The 15,700-nt window shown below is 45.3% G+C and overlaps 1 protein-coding gene and 1 long non-coding RNA gene across 9 annotated transcripts in view; one reads left to right on the top strand and one right to left on the bottom strand.

The window, feature by feature from the left end:
- Window positions 1-63: 63 nt before the first annotated feature.
- LOC106046411 (uncharacterized) lies at window positions 64-3,880 on the bottom strand. The gene is made up of 4 exons (XR_001213230.3): window positions 3,742-3,880; window positions 3,028-3,157; window positions 2,437-2,455; window positions 64-2,349 (listed from the first exon to the last, which is right to left on the bottom strand). It is a non-coding gene; the product is annotated as an uncharacterized lncRNA (long non-coding RNA).
- ZC3H7B (zinc finger CCCH-type containing 7B) overlaps window positions 3,849-15,700 on the top strand; it is a 44,724-nt gene continuing 32,872 nt past the window's right edge. For 7 of the 8 annotated variants that reach the window (XM_048078782.2, XM_048078786.2, XM_048078783.2 and 4 more), the window contains exons 1-4: window positions 9,786-9,846; window positions 11,499-11,532; window positions 11,907-12,104; window positions 12,987-13,145. In XM_048078782.2, the coding sequence (XP_047934739.1) occupies window positions 9,794-9,846; window positions 11,499-11,532; window positions 11,907-12,104; window positions 12,987-13,145 (444 nt within the window). In that variant the 5' untranslated portion in view covers window positions 9,786-9,793. Of the gene's footprint in view, window positions 4,090-9,785; window positions 9,847-11,498; window positions 11,533-11,906; window positions 12,105-12,986; window positions 13,146-15,700 lie in introns of those variants that run through there. The other variant, XM_048078785.2, reaches the window with a different exon arrangement.

The following is a 15,700-nucleotide window of genomic DNA, read 5'->3' on the forward strand; positions in this document are numbered from 1 at the left end:
TCGCCTCGCCGCCCGGCGGCTGCGCGGGGCCGGGAGGCGCGGGGCACGCTGGGATGTGTAGTTCGGAGGGGGGGGGGGAACCGGCCTGGGCCTCGCGTCCCGGCCCTGGTACGCCCAGGCCCTCTCCACAAGAGCCGTTTGGTGAAGGGGTCACCAGGGGAGCTGCGCGGTGCTCCGAGGGCTCCCCAGATGTCCACAGCGTCGGACAGCAGCGCCTTCGTCCCTGTCACTTTCATAGTCCCTGTGCACATCTCATGTTTATGCTTGGGTTTGTTGTCAAACCTTCCTGCTAACAACAGCGTTTCATTCGCTATCGTTCCTTCTTAGGGATGGAAAAATCGTTTTGCTCGACGGCTTTGGGTGTACGTTATGTGTGACGTTTTTCTCGAGTAAATAAACATATTTATGATGGGACAACATGAGTCTATGTAAACCTGCTTGCTACCACATTATGTGTTCACAGGTCGTCCTAACATAGAATCACAGAATCATTAAGGCTGGGAAAGATCTTCAAGATCATGTGGTCCAACCATCCCCCTACCACCAATGTCACCACTAAGCCATGACCCTAAGCACCACGTCCAACCTTTCCTTGAACACCCCCAGGGACGGTGATGCCACCACCTCACTGGGCAACCCGTCCCAATGCCTGACTGCTCTTTCTGAGAAGAAATGTCTCCTAATTTCCAACCTGAACCTCCCCTGGCACAACTGGAAGCCATTCCCTCTACTTCTATCTCTAGTTATCTGTGAGAAGAAGCCAACCCCCAGCTCCCCACACCTTACTTTCAGGTAGTTGCAGAGAGCAATAAGGTCTCCCCTGGGCCTCCTCTTCCCCCGACTAAACAACCCCAGTTCCCTCAGCCATTCCTCACAGGACTTGTGCTCCAGACCCTTCACCAGCTTCATAGCCCTGCTCTGGACATGCTCCACGGCCTCCATGTCCTTCCCACTGTCCAAGTGGCACTCTGCAGACACTGACGGGTGCCATCTCAGGTGGCAGCTGCAGATCCCTGGTGAGGTCAGGATTGAGATTGGTAACAGGCTGCGTTTACCTTGCCATTTGGTCCCCAAAATTTCTAAGAGGCATTTTTCACTCTCACACAACTCTGCCACTGTGATCTTAAGGAAGAATATCAAATGCTGTTTATACAGACCTAAGGAAAAAATGTCAGTAGTTAGCAATGCGGACTGACTTGGGAGGCTGCATTGGGGTTGAAGGGCACACTGGGCCTTCTTTGTTTGGGGAGAACAGAATAAATAATTAAATTTCTTTATGGGCCATGACAGCTGAAAGAATAAAAGCCAAAAAACAGTACAGAAAACTTGAGCAAAAGCTAACTCATAAATAATAAGAGGAGTTTCTCTCCAGAAAACATAGAGGAGATGAGGGAATAAGTTAGTGTGATCTGGAGAAAGAGCTTGAACTCAGAAACTATGAGCAAGGAGTTTGGCACTTGTTATTAGCTTATCGTGATCTCTAGCAATAAACAGGATCATATCAAATATATCCAATTCCCTTCGCTGTCTTTCTCCCACATATTGGCTGAGCCAAAGGGGCAAGAATAAAGCCTTTAATTGTAGATGCAGCTGTATTGGAATGAAAGTGTACTTTGCCATTGCAGCATAGATTGATACATTAATTCTCCCTAAAAGAATAGCTTTAGAAACTAAAGTCAGTTTTATGACACTGCAGCTATTTTGTAATATAGATTTTTGGCATTTTGACTCTGCTGAATATGTGCACCCAAGACCTAGATATCCATGCTTCCAAATTATGAGAATCTTCATGTTAGCCACAGAGGAAAGGTGTCATTTTATGAGCAGGGCAACATCTGCTGGATTATGACCTTACAGGTCAGCCCTCAATATTACAGGCAAAGGAAATTGGGGCAGGGGAAGTATAATGTGACATTCCATGGGGAAATTCAGTCTTGAAAATTAATGTTCTTGAATTAAAAAATAGTGCTTATTCTAATATAACTCCTGATTGCGTATAGATTTTGGTTTTGTTCCTCTTTCTCCTCAGCTTCTCCTAAGCCCTCTTGTTCTCGTCCAGCTGCAGTGTTTTTCTTGTCTCTCAGATGTTGAACTCCAAGAGCAGGGTTGGAGGCTTCTTGGGCTCTCTGACTCACTTGATGCTTCATGGCTCTGTGATGCTGCCAGCCCTGTGTGATCCAACATGTCAGGTCTCCCTGGGCTTACCTTTTCCACCAGGCTAGCCCCACCTTTCTTCTGCCCAAAGCCACCCCTCAACTGGAATTGTCTTTTAACGAACATTTTGCCCAGCAGCTTCTACAATGGAGGCCCACCTTGCTTGGACTCTACTCATTGTGATGCTGTCAATACCTAAAAATAAGAGGTAATGAATTCACTGAACGGGTAACAAAAATGAATACAGTCTATCCACAAATAACAGTAATATTTGGATCGTACCTGAGAGCATAATGAATACCTAAAAAATAAAAAATAAATAAATAAATTATATTTTTATTAAATATTGTGAAAAGAAGTAGGACAATATTCTCCAACGTCATATGGTACATTATACTATTTACAGCCTATATGTCATGAATTATCAGTTTATTGTGTTGACAGGGCTGCCAGAAGCCAATCCTACTCAGTATAATCAAGTCTTTCCTTTTCAGATTAAAATGTTTTAAGTACTAAGGAATTTTAATACATTTTAGATGATACCTTCTACCTGCATCTGAATATTGTCTGAGTTGCTTAGCTGCAAATCATAAGTGACACTGTTTTGGGTCATGGTAAATAGAGGATTGAGACGCTGAAGAGTAAACAGGATCTTGGTTACATTTAAAAAGAGGGGATAATTTAAACGAGTGTCAGTCTGGAAACTATGATCTGACGGGAGACAGAAGCCTTCAGGGAGAGGAGAACCTATCCTATCAAGGGAGTCTGCGTTGGGAGCTGAGCATAAAGCTCATTTCAGAGGGATATTTGAAGTTGATGGCATTGAAGCTGGGCGGGGATGGATGAAACCTTTTTTTAAGGTGATCTGTGTACCTTTGTGTTCACAGCCATTTCCCGTGACAACATAACTTGTGGTGCCCATCTCCTGCTTCCCCCGATAACTCATCTCCTGGGGTCCTCCAGCGTGGGGTATTGTGGCGGTACAATCCACTTTCTGGAAATACTGAAAGATTTGAAATGAGAATAAGCCGACATCTCATTCTCAGGAAGTGCCTAAGCTCATATGTGTAAATATAAATATATGTATGTGTATGTATATTATGTATAAATATATGTATATTATATAACATAGAATGGCATATAATAATAATATCATTTTATATATACACACAATATCTTCCTTTCTGCACAGGAAGGTTCGTGTTTTTAGAACATCTTATTTACAGGGAAGCTGCTCAGCAGTATGGGATGGAATAAGCGTTTTCTGGCCAGAATAAATAATTTCTCAGAATACGTAATTGCGATGGCCCCCTCCCAGCAAACATATGCGTTTGAGCAAAAGGGTCGCTTCGTGCATGTGATACTCCTTCCCTCCCCCCGGGGGGGTCTTGCAGTTTAGTTCATTGCTGCACTTCACGTGCAGACAGGCACTCTGCAGAGGCAGCTTGGCTTTCTTTTGGGGTATATTCGATATATTGCTAAAGACAACCAGAAAGGAAAAAAAAATGTATTAAAATAAGAATGGAGCTTCGAACATTCCAGCGCTTTATTTTTTACTATTATTATTTATTTTTAAGCCTGTTTCACCTTAAAGAATCTCAGAACTGGCCGGGAGGGAAAGATGCGTGCGTGTTTGCCGTGGGAAGCGGTAGCCTCTAGGGCCCAGAGGATATGCGGGAGGCATTTTCTCTTGCTGGTGCGGCTGAGAACGAGCGGCGAGCGAGAGACCTGGAAATGAAAGTAAAGAGCTCAGGAGGCACATGGAGGGAGCTGCAGGGGCAGCCGATCCAGAAGCAGAATGCTCCCTTCTATAATTAAATAGCACTTACTATTATTATTACTTATAGTAATAATACATTAATAATACCTCTAGTAATATAATACCATTTATCAAGGAAAGTTATACGTAGTGTGGGGGGGAGAACCCAAGAAGAGGTGAGTCCTTTATTATTATTATTTGGGGGGGATATTTTTTCCTTAATCCTAATGTATATGTGTGTGTGTTTATGTATGTAGAAAGGGGTGGACTTGAGAAACAAGAAAATCTCGATGTTGCTTCATTAAAAAGTAAAGGTTTCGAATACGAACTGCATAGATGAAATGTTGTGTAATTGCAATTTAAAAAAAAAGTGGAGAAAAATAATATTGGCGAGATTTCGAAGCTAACCCCCCCTTCTGCCAAAAATGTGGGGCTTGCAAAAAAAATAATTGTCAGAGATCCTAATCCCACCCCCTGGAAAAAATGTGGTAGTAGTCTAAAATTGAATAGCTAAGGAAAAAGCCCCTGGGTTTATATTAAAAACTTAGGATTAGTTGTGTTTGTGGTTTGTAGCTTTGAGAGCTGTGTTCGGGTCTGTATTTTGGCTGCAGCTTCCCCTTCTTGTTTGGTATAAAACCCGCGAAGGAGCAGAGGAGCACAGCTAGAATAGCTTTTCAGATGTACCTTCCTTAGGGGCTTGTAAAGTTTATCAAATTAGAAGGTTGTGTTTTTGTATTTTTGTATTTTTATTTTTAAAAAATATTGATGCTTTAGACAGTTTCCGGGTAACAGGGGAGGTTATCTTTTTTCTTTTTTTTTTTTTTTTTTTCTTCATAGAGTCGCCTCCCAGACTCCCGGAGATCTGTGATTTTTATTTAAGCGGATGGGGGGTGGGGAAGGATGAAGAGTATGTTTGGGTTTGTTTTCCGTTTTCCTGGAAACCTAGCTATCTCCTGCCGGGGGAGACCCCTCCCGGCAGGACCTGGGGGGACATAATGCCGGGGTGCCGGGGCCCGGCAGAACCGAGGGGGGCGCGGGAGGCACCGCCGGCCCCTCTCCGCCCCGGCCGGCCAAGGTGGCGCTTCCGCCCGCGGTGGCCGCTAGGCGAGGCCGGGGATCGGCGGCCTAGTGCTGGGGATCGGGGGGGGGGGGGGGAGCAGGGGCTACCGCTTCGCCCGTGTGCGAGCCAGCTCCCGCACTGAAATTTTAAAACGAGGCAGGGGAGGGCGAGCTGGGTGGGCAGGAGACCCGGAGCAAGTGGCCAAGGGATGGCAATGTCACCCCCCTGTCCCAGCTGCACTGCTGGGGCCGCTGGGCTGGGGGCAGGAGGAAGGTGACCTGCAGTAAATGGGGTGTTAGTGTGGGGCGTGAGGCTGAAGGAAGACGAAAAGGGGGTGAGGAGGGCCAGAGTGATCTCCTGAGGCTTTGCCTGCCCTCCTGGGGATATGTTGGATGGCTGCTGTTATTTTGTTTTGGGGCTTGGGTGTCATCGCAGACTTGCCCCACATTCACTGGGACCAGGGGATGAAGGGATGGGGTTGTTAGACCTGGTGGGTCTGGGGACTCCAAAAGTTGCTGGCTGTAAGAAGTGTTGAAACCCAGGGAGCGGCCCCTGGCCGTGGGCAGGAGACCTTGTTTGTGGTGGGCTGCATAGCTTGATCTGTTTTGCTGCACCACTGGTGTGTCCAATCTGCAGCCAAAGACTCCCTGTTTGCAGGTTAGCAAATTGTGGAGCCTTTTGCATGGAGGAGAGTGCACAGAGCCTGGGGCTGAGCTCCTGTCTCAGCTTTACAACCTGTCAGTTGCATCTCAGTGTGCTTGTTTCTGGCTGAAATGTTATGGTCGAAGCCTGGAAGTCAGGCAAGTGTGAACTCATTGCCATCCCAGAAATGTATTATGAAAACTTTGCCCACATTCAGCTCTGGCAGGGTCCTTGATAAGGTAAATTAAAGTATTCCTGTTCATCTTGTGTTGTCTGGTAGAGTGAATCTACCCAGTTTGTGATTGAGTCACCCTGTTTACTGGCTCATGCTTCCTTTTGAAGGCAAGAAAACCGTTTTGCCGATCTGCAATATTTTATTTCTGTCTGGCAAATAGTTTGTAACTCATTGACAAAACATGAATAAAGTCCTCTCTAGATGCTGGACCAGAGAGGATAAACATCTCTGGACTGAAACGATAAGAGCTTTGTGGTGGGGATATAAATACCCTGGATTCGAATCCTGCTAGCGCTTTGAGCAGACAAGTCTGGACAGACAGATTTAGGGGGAAACAAAGACATTTAGGCACACTGCTTGATGAAATGTTTTCCACTGTGTTTCTAAAAATATTTACAAGACTGAGAAAAAAAGCTAAGCAAGCTCTGTGCTTAAAATTAGTTATGCATCAACCGCGGTGTGGTTGCAGCAGAACCAAAGGGTTGCACGTGTCAGTGGCCGACTGTGCGTTGGGTTTGCGGGTGTAACGAGTGTGCAGTTCGGTCCAAGGGTAGAATGAAACACGGAGAAGAGGCTGGAGTGACAAGGGGGGACAGAAGTGATCGAGTTCGCTTGGAAAGCGGCAGGGGAGGTGTGAAGAGCAAAAGGGACAAGAGGAGTCTGAATGGCAGTCTCCAGGGGCAGTGGGGCAGGCATAACAGAGGAGGAGAACACATGGAGGAAGGTGCCGGTGTGAAGCCGGATCGAACGGGAACGGGGGTTGTTTCCTATAAAATAGGTCGTTAGGGCAGCAACATGTGGTGTGCATTTTGAGGGTGTTGCCACGAGAAGATGAGTCTTATGTGTAAAGTCGTGACAGAGGTGTGAAGGTGTGGTGGAGTGCTAGCAGAGGAGGCTGGTCACCCACTTGGAAGGAGAGAGGAATGTGGGGCAGCCCCGGGGTGCAACAGTGTGGAGGGGAGGTCAGGCCCGCGGTTTGTGTCTAAAGAAGGCAGTAGAGGGTCTTGTGTTGGGGAGCACTCACTGTGGAAGATGAGGCTAGGGCTGCAGAGAGGAAACAGCGTGCAGGGCCCAGAATTTTTTTTTATGAGGGTTTTGTAGCAAGGATCAAAACTGTAGCTGGTTATTGTGGGATTTAAAGATGGTCAAGCCATCTAAATGAAGCAAGGATGGAGATGGGCATGTTGGATGTGGTGGTGAGGAGAGAGAAAACAGAAGGGGAGCTGCAGGATGCAAGAGGAGTTGGATAACTGTAGGAAGGAGATGTTTTGGAGCCCTTCCCTGTAGTCCTTTGGCTCCACTCCAGCTTTTGGTCAGTAATATTTGAATGCCATTCCCTGTGGGCAAGCAGCAGTAAACAGTTTGGGTTATAACATATGCCCACATCCTGTTGTGGAGGGTGTTTAGCAGTGGGATCGGGGTAGCCATGAGAACAGGTACGGATCTTCTCTTCCTCACTCCTTGCAGTAGTATTTTAAGAAAAGAGCTGAGCTCAGTAGCAGTGGTCGAAGCAGGCTGTGCATATCAGAAGCTTTTCAAGGTGATGCATCCGTTGTGTGGATAAACACAATTGTGAAGGTGTGCCACAGCATTTTTGGAGTGCGGCCATTGACTTTGTGAGGAACAGCCAGTGTTCAACGGCTCTCCCCACAGTCGCCAATAATCTCCCTTTCCATCAGACCCGTGGGCCACCACTTCGCTTCCCTTCCTTTTGTTCCCTCCAGTCTGGCTCGTGTCAGGGACCAGCGAGAGCAAGGCTGCTCCTCCAGGGAGGACAGGCTAGGAGCACAAAGTGATGACAGCCACCAGCAGTGACCTCGCTAACCGGGGTACAGTCCCGCCGTATCCGAACAGAGCAGGCAGAGCATGCGCGTGGTTGGGTGAGGCCGATCGGGGCATTTAAAGCTAAGAGCACAGACAGCTGGAAATTCTCCCTTCCTTCCTGTGCTTTCCCTCATGAGCCTTTGTAAGGGTCCCTTGGCTCTTTTACTCTTCCCCTTCCTGCTCCAAATTTCTCTCTTGTCATTTCCCATGGTGGCTTTTTCCCCATCTGCGTCTCTGATGACCCTCAAAGTTCTCTCCTATGTTGCTTTGGGGTTGCTCTGTCCTCTTCCTTGGCCTTTGCTGCTGTTTGTGTGCAAATAGCTCCTTCTGCTTCTCTACATCTTGTCTCTTCTCTCTTACTTCTGTCTTTTCAGAGTTTCATGTGAGAAGAAATGTCAAATGAAGTAACTGTGTCTTTTTCTGCCCCTCAAGCCTGTCTGCCTGTAGCTTCAGCGATAATATTAACCTCACAGTCTCCTTGTTATTCTTCCTGATTGCTCATTATCCAGGTTATTTATAAATCATTGCAGGCCTTCTGTTGGTGTTGTGCTGAAGTCTACCTGCTCTTCTCCATTGCTTCTGTTAAAAACCTTTACAGAGACGCTGATTATCACTCACCTTGTCTGCTGGCATTCTGGCTTTCCTCTGCTTGCTGTGCTGCTCATCCCATTCCACATGCAGCTGCTTAAAATCTCCTACCTGCTGTTTGGACCAGATTGCTTTCAAATTTAATGTCTGATGACTTGCAAACTGCACGGTATCTCTTTCAAGCCCTTGCTTACTGCTGCTGCCTTTTCTTCCCAGTCTTTATCTCACCCATATCTTTTTTTTTTTTTTACCCCCAGCTGCCCTTCTTGGTGAAGGGCAAGTATCAGTTCTACATTTTGCATAGTGCAGAGCACAATCAATAAGGGCTTGCTTAGTTGTCAGGATTGATTTTCACGTACCTTAAAGGTTCCTTCAAGCTGTTCTGGACTGGATGTGCCATATGTACCATAAGATACCTTAGAATGGTAGGGATGGCCTTAATATAAAAGGAAGCCAGGTGATAATGCTCTTCAAGCTGTTGCAGCGTTGAGAAATGACTTTTGTTTTTCTCCTGATCTCTTCAGAGGCAATCCCAGGCTGTGAGAGCATGTTGTCTTCAGCTCCATCTCATCTCAGTGTTTCCGTGCTTGCTGCTTTGTCCCTCAAATGCTAAACATCATTTGTAATCACAGCTGGCTGATGTCAAGGCAGGGAAATTTGTGGTCATCGGCAACTCTTTTTTTCTGGCCACAAAATGTGCCATCTCTTCTCCCCCTTTTTATTCTCCTGTGTGGCAGACCTTGGGGTGAGGTCAGGCAGGAGCTATTCCCATATTTGCCCCCAAACTGCAGGGGATGAAACTTACGTGTCTAGTGATGTGCTTCAAACCCATTTGAACTGAGAAAAGGGACATTACTCCAAAATGGTTCCAACATACTCCTTGCTTGTCTGCACTCTGACCTGGAGCATCCGGGGAGAGGGAAGCCCTGTCCTCCCTTCCAAGGAACATTCCCAAGTCTCTGCTGCTCTTGCCAGCTGATTTTCAGCACGAAATTTCTATTGCTGAGATCCGTTCTTGTCCTTTTGCGTGTACCACAGCAAGCAATTCCATCACCTTCCTAGCATCCCTCTTCGTGCTATGTTTCCAGATGTTTTTAAGTCTGGTCTAGCAGTAAAAATTGTTTATCGTGGGAGGGTCCCCGCACAAATTCCTGATGTCACTGCCAGTGCAGGGAAAAAGCTGATTGTTTTTTTTTCCTCCTTTCCTAGAAGGCAGTCATGATTACAGTTGGTTCCCATTGCTTTATTTACCGGGAGTCTTAAGTTTAGAGCTCAAATTGAAGCGACTCCTCTTTGCCTGTGTATCCTGGCAATGGCATGTGAGAAAAAGCAGATACAGGGAAGTGAGCTGCTGGCTGTCCTTTGTCTGCTGTGTGGATAAATCATGGACTTCGGTGTTCTGGGCATCTGGTCTGGAACATTTTGTTAGTAGTGAATTCAGGCACACACAAAATACCGTGCTGCTTAATTGCCAGTGAGACCTGTAATGACTCATTTTGTGTGTTTTTTTTTTTCCTCTGCAGCAACTATAATGGAGAGACAGAAGAGAAAACAAGAAATAGAGAAAGGACTTCAGTTCATTCAGTAAGTGGACAACTTCATTGTTTCCTGTGGCTTTGGAGTTAGCTATCGTTATATCAAGGGCTGTAGGAACTGAGTTCTTCCTGTTCACCTTTCACAGGGAGGAACATAGCGTTCCCATTTTGTAGGTAGGGAAAGCAGGGTAAATGAATTGCCAGGTGCCCCACATGCTGCCGGTAGCAGGAAGAGATGGCCTGGGTCTTTTACAGTTGCCAGTGTGGTTGTTGCCTCGTGTCTCTCTTCTCTGAATATCTGTGGCCTTCTAGAGCTTGGGGTGATAGCTTGCATGGTAACTATGAGGCCAAGTACTTCCTTATGAAGTACAGGACTGCTTTCCCTAGAGCGGCTGAGTTAGCGAAAGCGCTAAGGTCCAAGTTGCATAGTGAGTAAGGAAGCAGTGAGATAGTAATCAGGTTTTTGTTTCATTTTGTTTTCTTAAGGTCTGCTTTGAGTCCTGCAGTTAAGGCTGAAATCTATTTATCCACAGCAGGAAAAAAAAGCCAAGTTTCCCATGTTACGTACTTACGTCCTGTGGCACGACAATCATATTTTTACCCCAGTCTGAGACTAAACCTGGCTGATAACGCAGTCTCAGACAGGCAGTTGTGAGGTTTGTTCTGATACCATTTATGAAAATGCATAAGGTTCCCAGAAATAAAGTCATTTAGAAATACAGGATATTGGCTGTACCTCTGGAATGTATCTTGAACTTTGAACCAGGGGAAGTGTCATTTATTGGCTTATTTTGATTTGAAAGAGGAGTAGTCCAATTTTATATGCAGCCTGAATGTTTCTTACAATGCCGTAGCATTTCCTTTTGGTACTGCTGAAATCTAAAAAAGTTTAGTCTCTGACCAGTAAGATCATGTATACAGTGCTGTATTTCAAAGGTCAGGAGGGCCATGAAAGTCGCTAAGGATTTCTCTAGAGCTTAATGTTATCTGTTTGAAGAGAAAAAAATGTGCGTGGACCAAACCTGGATGACCGAGGTGGTCTGACTTGAGGAATGGAACCTTTTGCCTAGGTCTCAGTGCTGTTGTGGGATGGCTGTTGTCTACACAAGCACTGCCAGTTTTGTGGCACAGCCTGGCAGTCTTGGCCAAGACAGCCAGAAGTCAATGACCTCCTGCACTTGGACTGTTTTCTCCTTTCCTTCTGTTTGTGGTGTAGGCCTAAAGGCATGTGGCCGAGGTAACACAGAGCAAAGTGATTGCATTTCTCACTGTATGTCTTTTCTGTAATCACACAGGGGATTTGAGGAGTTCTTGGAGCGACCAGTCTGTTGCCTCTCTTAAAATATTCTCATATTCTCCATGACAATCTTTCATGGGACTTTCTCAAACATGGTTTTTAATAGGTGGCTGTCTGAAGGCAACATTACCAAAGATCATATATGCACAGGGAAGAGCTGACAATAAGATTCCACTAGTCTCAAATCCTTCTGGGACCTGACCATCTCTTGGCACCACTGTGGCCATCACTGAATGTAATGCTCCCTAATTGTCTTCTCTTCACCCCAGCTGCCTTTGAAGTGATAAAATGTTTGGTAACTCACCGAGATCATCAAAACGGGACTGGAAGGATAGTTTCTTCATCAAACAAAAGTGTTTGCATGGATGCCTGTGTCATAAGCTCTTTTTTCCTCTTTTTTTCAGGTCCACATTACCCTTAAGCCAAGAAGATTATGAGGTAATTAAAAGTTTGTTTTCTGATGTTAGGAACCCTTTGGTTAATAAGATTTGTTCTATTGCACAGCCATTAGTTTACATACCAGAAGTGGAGAGCATGGGGTGGTTTGTATGAAACTTAAAGTTTTAAGGATTCTGACAAGGACAGCTTTCAGAGAACGAAGGAGATACTTGAGTGTTCAAGAAGGAAGGGCATTAGACTGAATTATTCTCATCTACCAAAAGACTGATGTTTTTTAGAGGAGAGTAGGGAGGCAGGAGAATCTTAGTGGGCAGGAAGGTTGCTAAAACATATGGAAGGAAATGGGAAATTAGGAAACTGCTCCTGTCTCTGGATCTCTGTTTCAGTCTGTTTGTTCTCTCCCTACTACCCAGGCCTTTTTGCAGAAGCTGGTGAGAAACCTGTTTGCAGAGGGCAATGATTTGTTTCGAGAGAAGGATTTCAAGCTTTCACTGGTACAGTATGTGGAAGGGCTGAATGTGGCGGATTACGCAGCCTCTGACGAGGTGACCATCCCAAAGGAACTCCTGTGCAAGCTGCATGTCAACCGAGCTGCCTGCTACTTCGCCATGGTGAGCGCCTTCCCGGGTCATCCCCAAGAGCCAGGGTGGACATCTGGATTGCTTTGGGTGCCGTGCGATTGGAAAAGGTGTCAGGAGGGGATTCAACCCCAGCACTGGAGGAGATGGTGACACACTGAGAGCTTTGATACCTCCTCACTGTACACTGCGTCTTGCAAGACCAGAGGAAGGATGTGAAAGAGAGGGGGCCTGCTTTTGTTGGTCAGGCCTAAGGTACTGAGAAAGCAGTTCAGGTCTGTGTTGGTGAGGAGTTCTGGAGTTCTTCACAGTCTGGAGATCAGATTGTAAAGAGCCAGTGCCTTCCAGTACTGACTCTTTGAGTGTTGTTCTGGGGTTTGCCTCCTCACATCTATGAGGCACTGGAAGACAGTGAGAAAGAAGGTTTTGGGTTGTGGCAGAGCTTTCAGTACACATATGGAAAATGATTCTGAAATACTCAGGCTCTAAAAGGCTGCGTTCTTCCATTTTCCTCAGGAACGCAACAGCTTTCCTTTATGGCACAACCCCAAAGCAGGTCCATCCTGTTCATAATGAAACTGAGTCCTCTGAAAAAAAGTTAGCAGGCAGTCACGTAATTAAAGACTGTCAAATGTAACATGCCCAAGGTAGAGGGGGAAGTAAGATAAGGTTGCTCAAGCAGCCTGAATTCTAGCATTCACAAATTTTGAAGTGTTTTTTGTTTTGAAGACTTAACAAAATGTTCTATTACTGAAGTTTTTCTGTTTGCATGTGATGTAATGTACGTATTTCCAACTGCCTTTTACATGCTTTTGTATATCTGCTGAGAGATACAGCACTTGGATTCAGACTCTCTGTCTGTCTGGGGTTAGTCTGCTGTGCCACAGCTGACTCAAGGTGGTTTCTTCCATGCAGGGGTTGTATGAGAAGGCACTGGAAGACAGCGAGAAGGCTTTAGGTCTCGACAAGGAGAACATCCGAGCGCTCTTCCGGAAAGCCCGCTCTCTAAATGAACTTGGAAGACACAAAGAAGCATATGAGTGTAATAGCCGGTGTTTGCTGTCCCTCCCCCATGTAAGTTTTTGTCTCACACCTCATCTCAATTTCTGTGGCTCACTACCTTGCTCTTCCATCACGTAGCCTTTAGTGTGACACCTGAGGATAGAGGAAGGGGAAAGTTGTCTATTCCTGGTGACGTGCTTATGCCCAGGATGCTTCTCTCTCTCTCTCTCTCTCTCTCTCACTTGGAGAGGATGTTTGAATTCTTAAATTTCTTCAGTCCAAGTCACCATCTACACAATGCCAGCCAGAGATACTGGTCAGTTCCAGCAGGTTTGCTGGCCTATCTGTGAGGAGCAAAAACTTGCCCTAGCAGAATAGGATCTAGGGCCATGAGGTTGTTTTAAATAGCTGGTTTTATATGCCTGATGAGAATACTATGAGAATGGCACAAGTAGGAACTGGAGCCCTGTAAGGAAAACATGTATTCTTTTCCTGTTTGGGATAAAAATGTCTGACGTTTTAGTTAATAATTGCTAAGGCAAGCTGACAAAGGTGGTTTTTTTATTATTTCTTGAGAGACATGTGAAGGAGTCCTAGATGATTACTGGTGTGTTCACAAGTGTGTAATTTTTTTTGCCTTCAGAGGGGACTATCTCCATATATTAAGCCCTAGATATTTTCCTAATAATGCTTTTATTGAGCCTTCTTTTAGGCCAGATAATTGAACAGATAAATAGACTGTGATTAGATACTACTGGGTACTGGTTGTCTTTGCTAAATTTGATTCTGATCCATCATACTAATGCTATTACAAGAAAAATGCAACTGCTTCAGCAGAAGTTAATTTTTCTTTTTTATTAGAATTACAGAAGCAATCTTTGAAAGCAAAGCCACGTTAGCAGTTAGTCGCTCCTTTTATATTCATGGTTTCCTTGACTTGGCAGAACAAGGTGACCAAAACCACTGAAGGTATTATGTTAGTTCTTAAATCCTTTTATAAACAAAGCTATCTCATACATCTGTTCATGTAGAACTGCATGTGGCTATATCTCACAATGCAACTGAGCCACGTTAGTGTATGGTTAAAACATTACGGTCATGGTGGTCTACAAACATTTTATCAAACTTCTCTGGGTCAGGATAACTCAACCTTACAAATTCTATATCAAGACATCTACATTCCTGACTCTAAACAGTTCAGTCTTGTAAATTAAAGTATCCCATTGCCTTGTTGCCTGTTTGACAGAAATCACACGCCTTCTCTGCATCAGAGGCAAGTCATGCTATCCATCATCTCAATTCTCTTTCCATTACACCAGTTGCTAGGCCTCTGGAGCAACCAGGTGCTTCCAGCCTGCGTTGCTGTAACAGCTGAGAACTTTGTTGTGGTCAAAGCAGAGGAGGTATTAAAACTTGCAGTGATGAAGGCACTGCCACTCAGTTGACTCATCGTCTAGCAGAGTTAACTGGGTGCAGATATTCAGCACTGATAGTTTGCAGAGGTTCCCAGCGTGGTGAGGCTGATATTTCTCTGTGGTCAGCTTTTTGTATGGCACAAAGGGAGGTAGCAATATATTTTTATTTATGTTTTATTTTTTTTAGGATGTTGGAGGAGAGCATTTTGTAATCCCTTGTTGAGCATCCCCTTGTTTAGGAGGGAGGTAGTAAGCACCTGATGGTAGTATTTGGCTGAGGAGGCTAAAGAAAGATCTAGAAGATGACAAAGAGAAAGTAAGCCCTCAGGCCTTCTTGACAAAAAGGACCACAATTAACTACATGCTCTTGGGACGTGGAGGTAGTCCAGAGAAAAATGCATTATTGATCTTAGCCAAGCATCGGAGAGAACACGTCAGAGTGACGATGGAATGTGGAGTTGGATAGGGTGAACCTGGTATGTGTCAGCGTCAGATCAATGAAAAGTGATTATGCTGGAGGCCTTTCTGGTGAATTTTCCACAAGGAGCTGGAAAACGTCAGACTTCAGAAAACACCTGAGAGAGTGTTTGGAAAGGCAGAAGAACCAGAGGCAAGCAGAGAACTGAAAACATGATTGGGGTCCAGTATTGATAAAGACAGAGTGATTGATGGTGGTGTCAGAAAGATCTGAGAGTTGGAAGAAAGTGAGGAGGGAGAAGCAACCATAAGATCTGACCAGGAGTGGGTTTCTGGAGTGTATGGGGACAGTTTCAGGAGAGGAAGGTACATCCTGAAGAGGCATAAGATGGAGAGAGAAGGGGACAAGGGCAAACTAGATTTTTTCTTCACTGGGTTCAGAGAAGACAGTGACCTGACCAACGTTGAGGGTGTGGGGGAGCAAGTACAGTCAAAATTTGGCACTCCAAATTGATACTGTGGGATAGAAGACCCAGAGGCTAGTGAGGGGCTGAAAGAGAAAGGATGAACCTTCAGAGAGCAGGAAGCTGGAAAAAAAAAGCACAAAATTACATAGTAAGTAGAGAGAGAGGAGCAAGATTTAGGATCGGAGGTCAAGAGGGGAGATGTTGTGGCATTAAGGAGGGATATCGCGATAGATTGGGCGGGTATGTTTTCCTTCTTTCAAGAAACTGTTAAAGTACTCCAGTATTTTTGCCAACAGGGAAGGAGAGGAAAGCAGAAGGAAGTTAGCAG

This window comes from Anser cygnoides, chromosome 1 (genome assembly GCF_040182565.1).
Source record: "Anser cygnoides isolate HZ-2024a breed goose chromosome 1, Taihu_goose_T2T_genome, whole genome shotgun sequence".
In the NCBI taxonomy this organism is placed as follows: domain Eukaryota; kingdom Metazoa; phylum Chordata; class Aves; order Anseriformes; family Anatidae; genus Anser; species Anser cygnoides.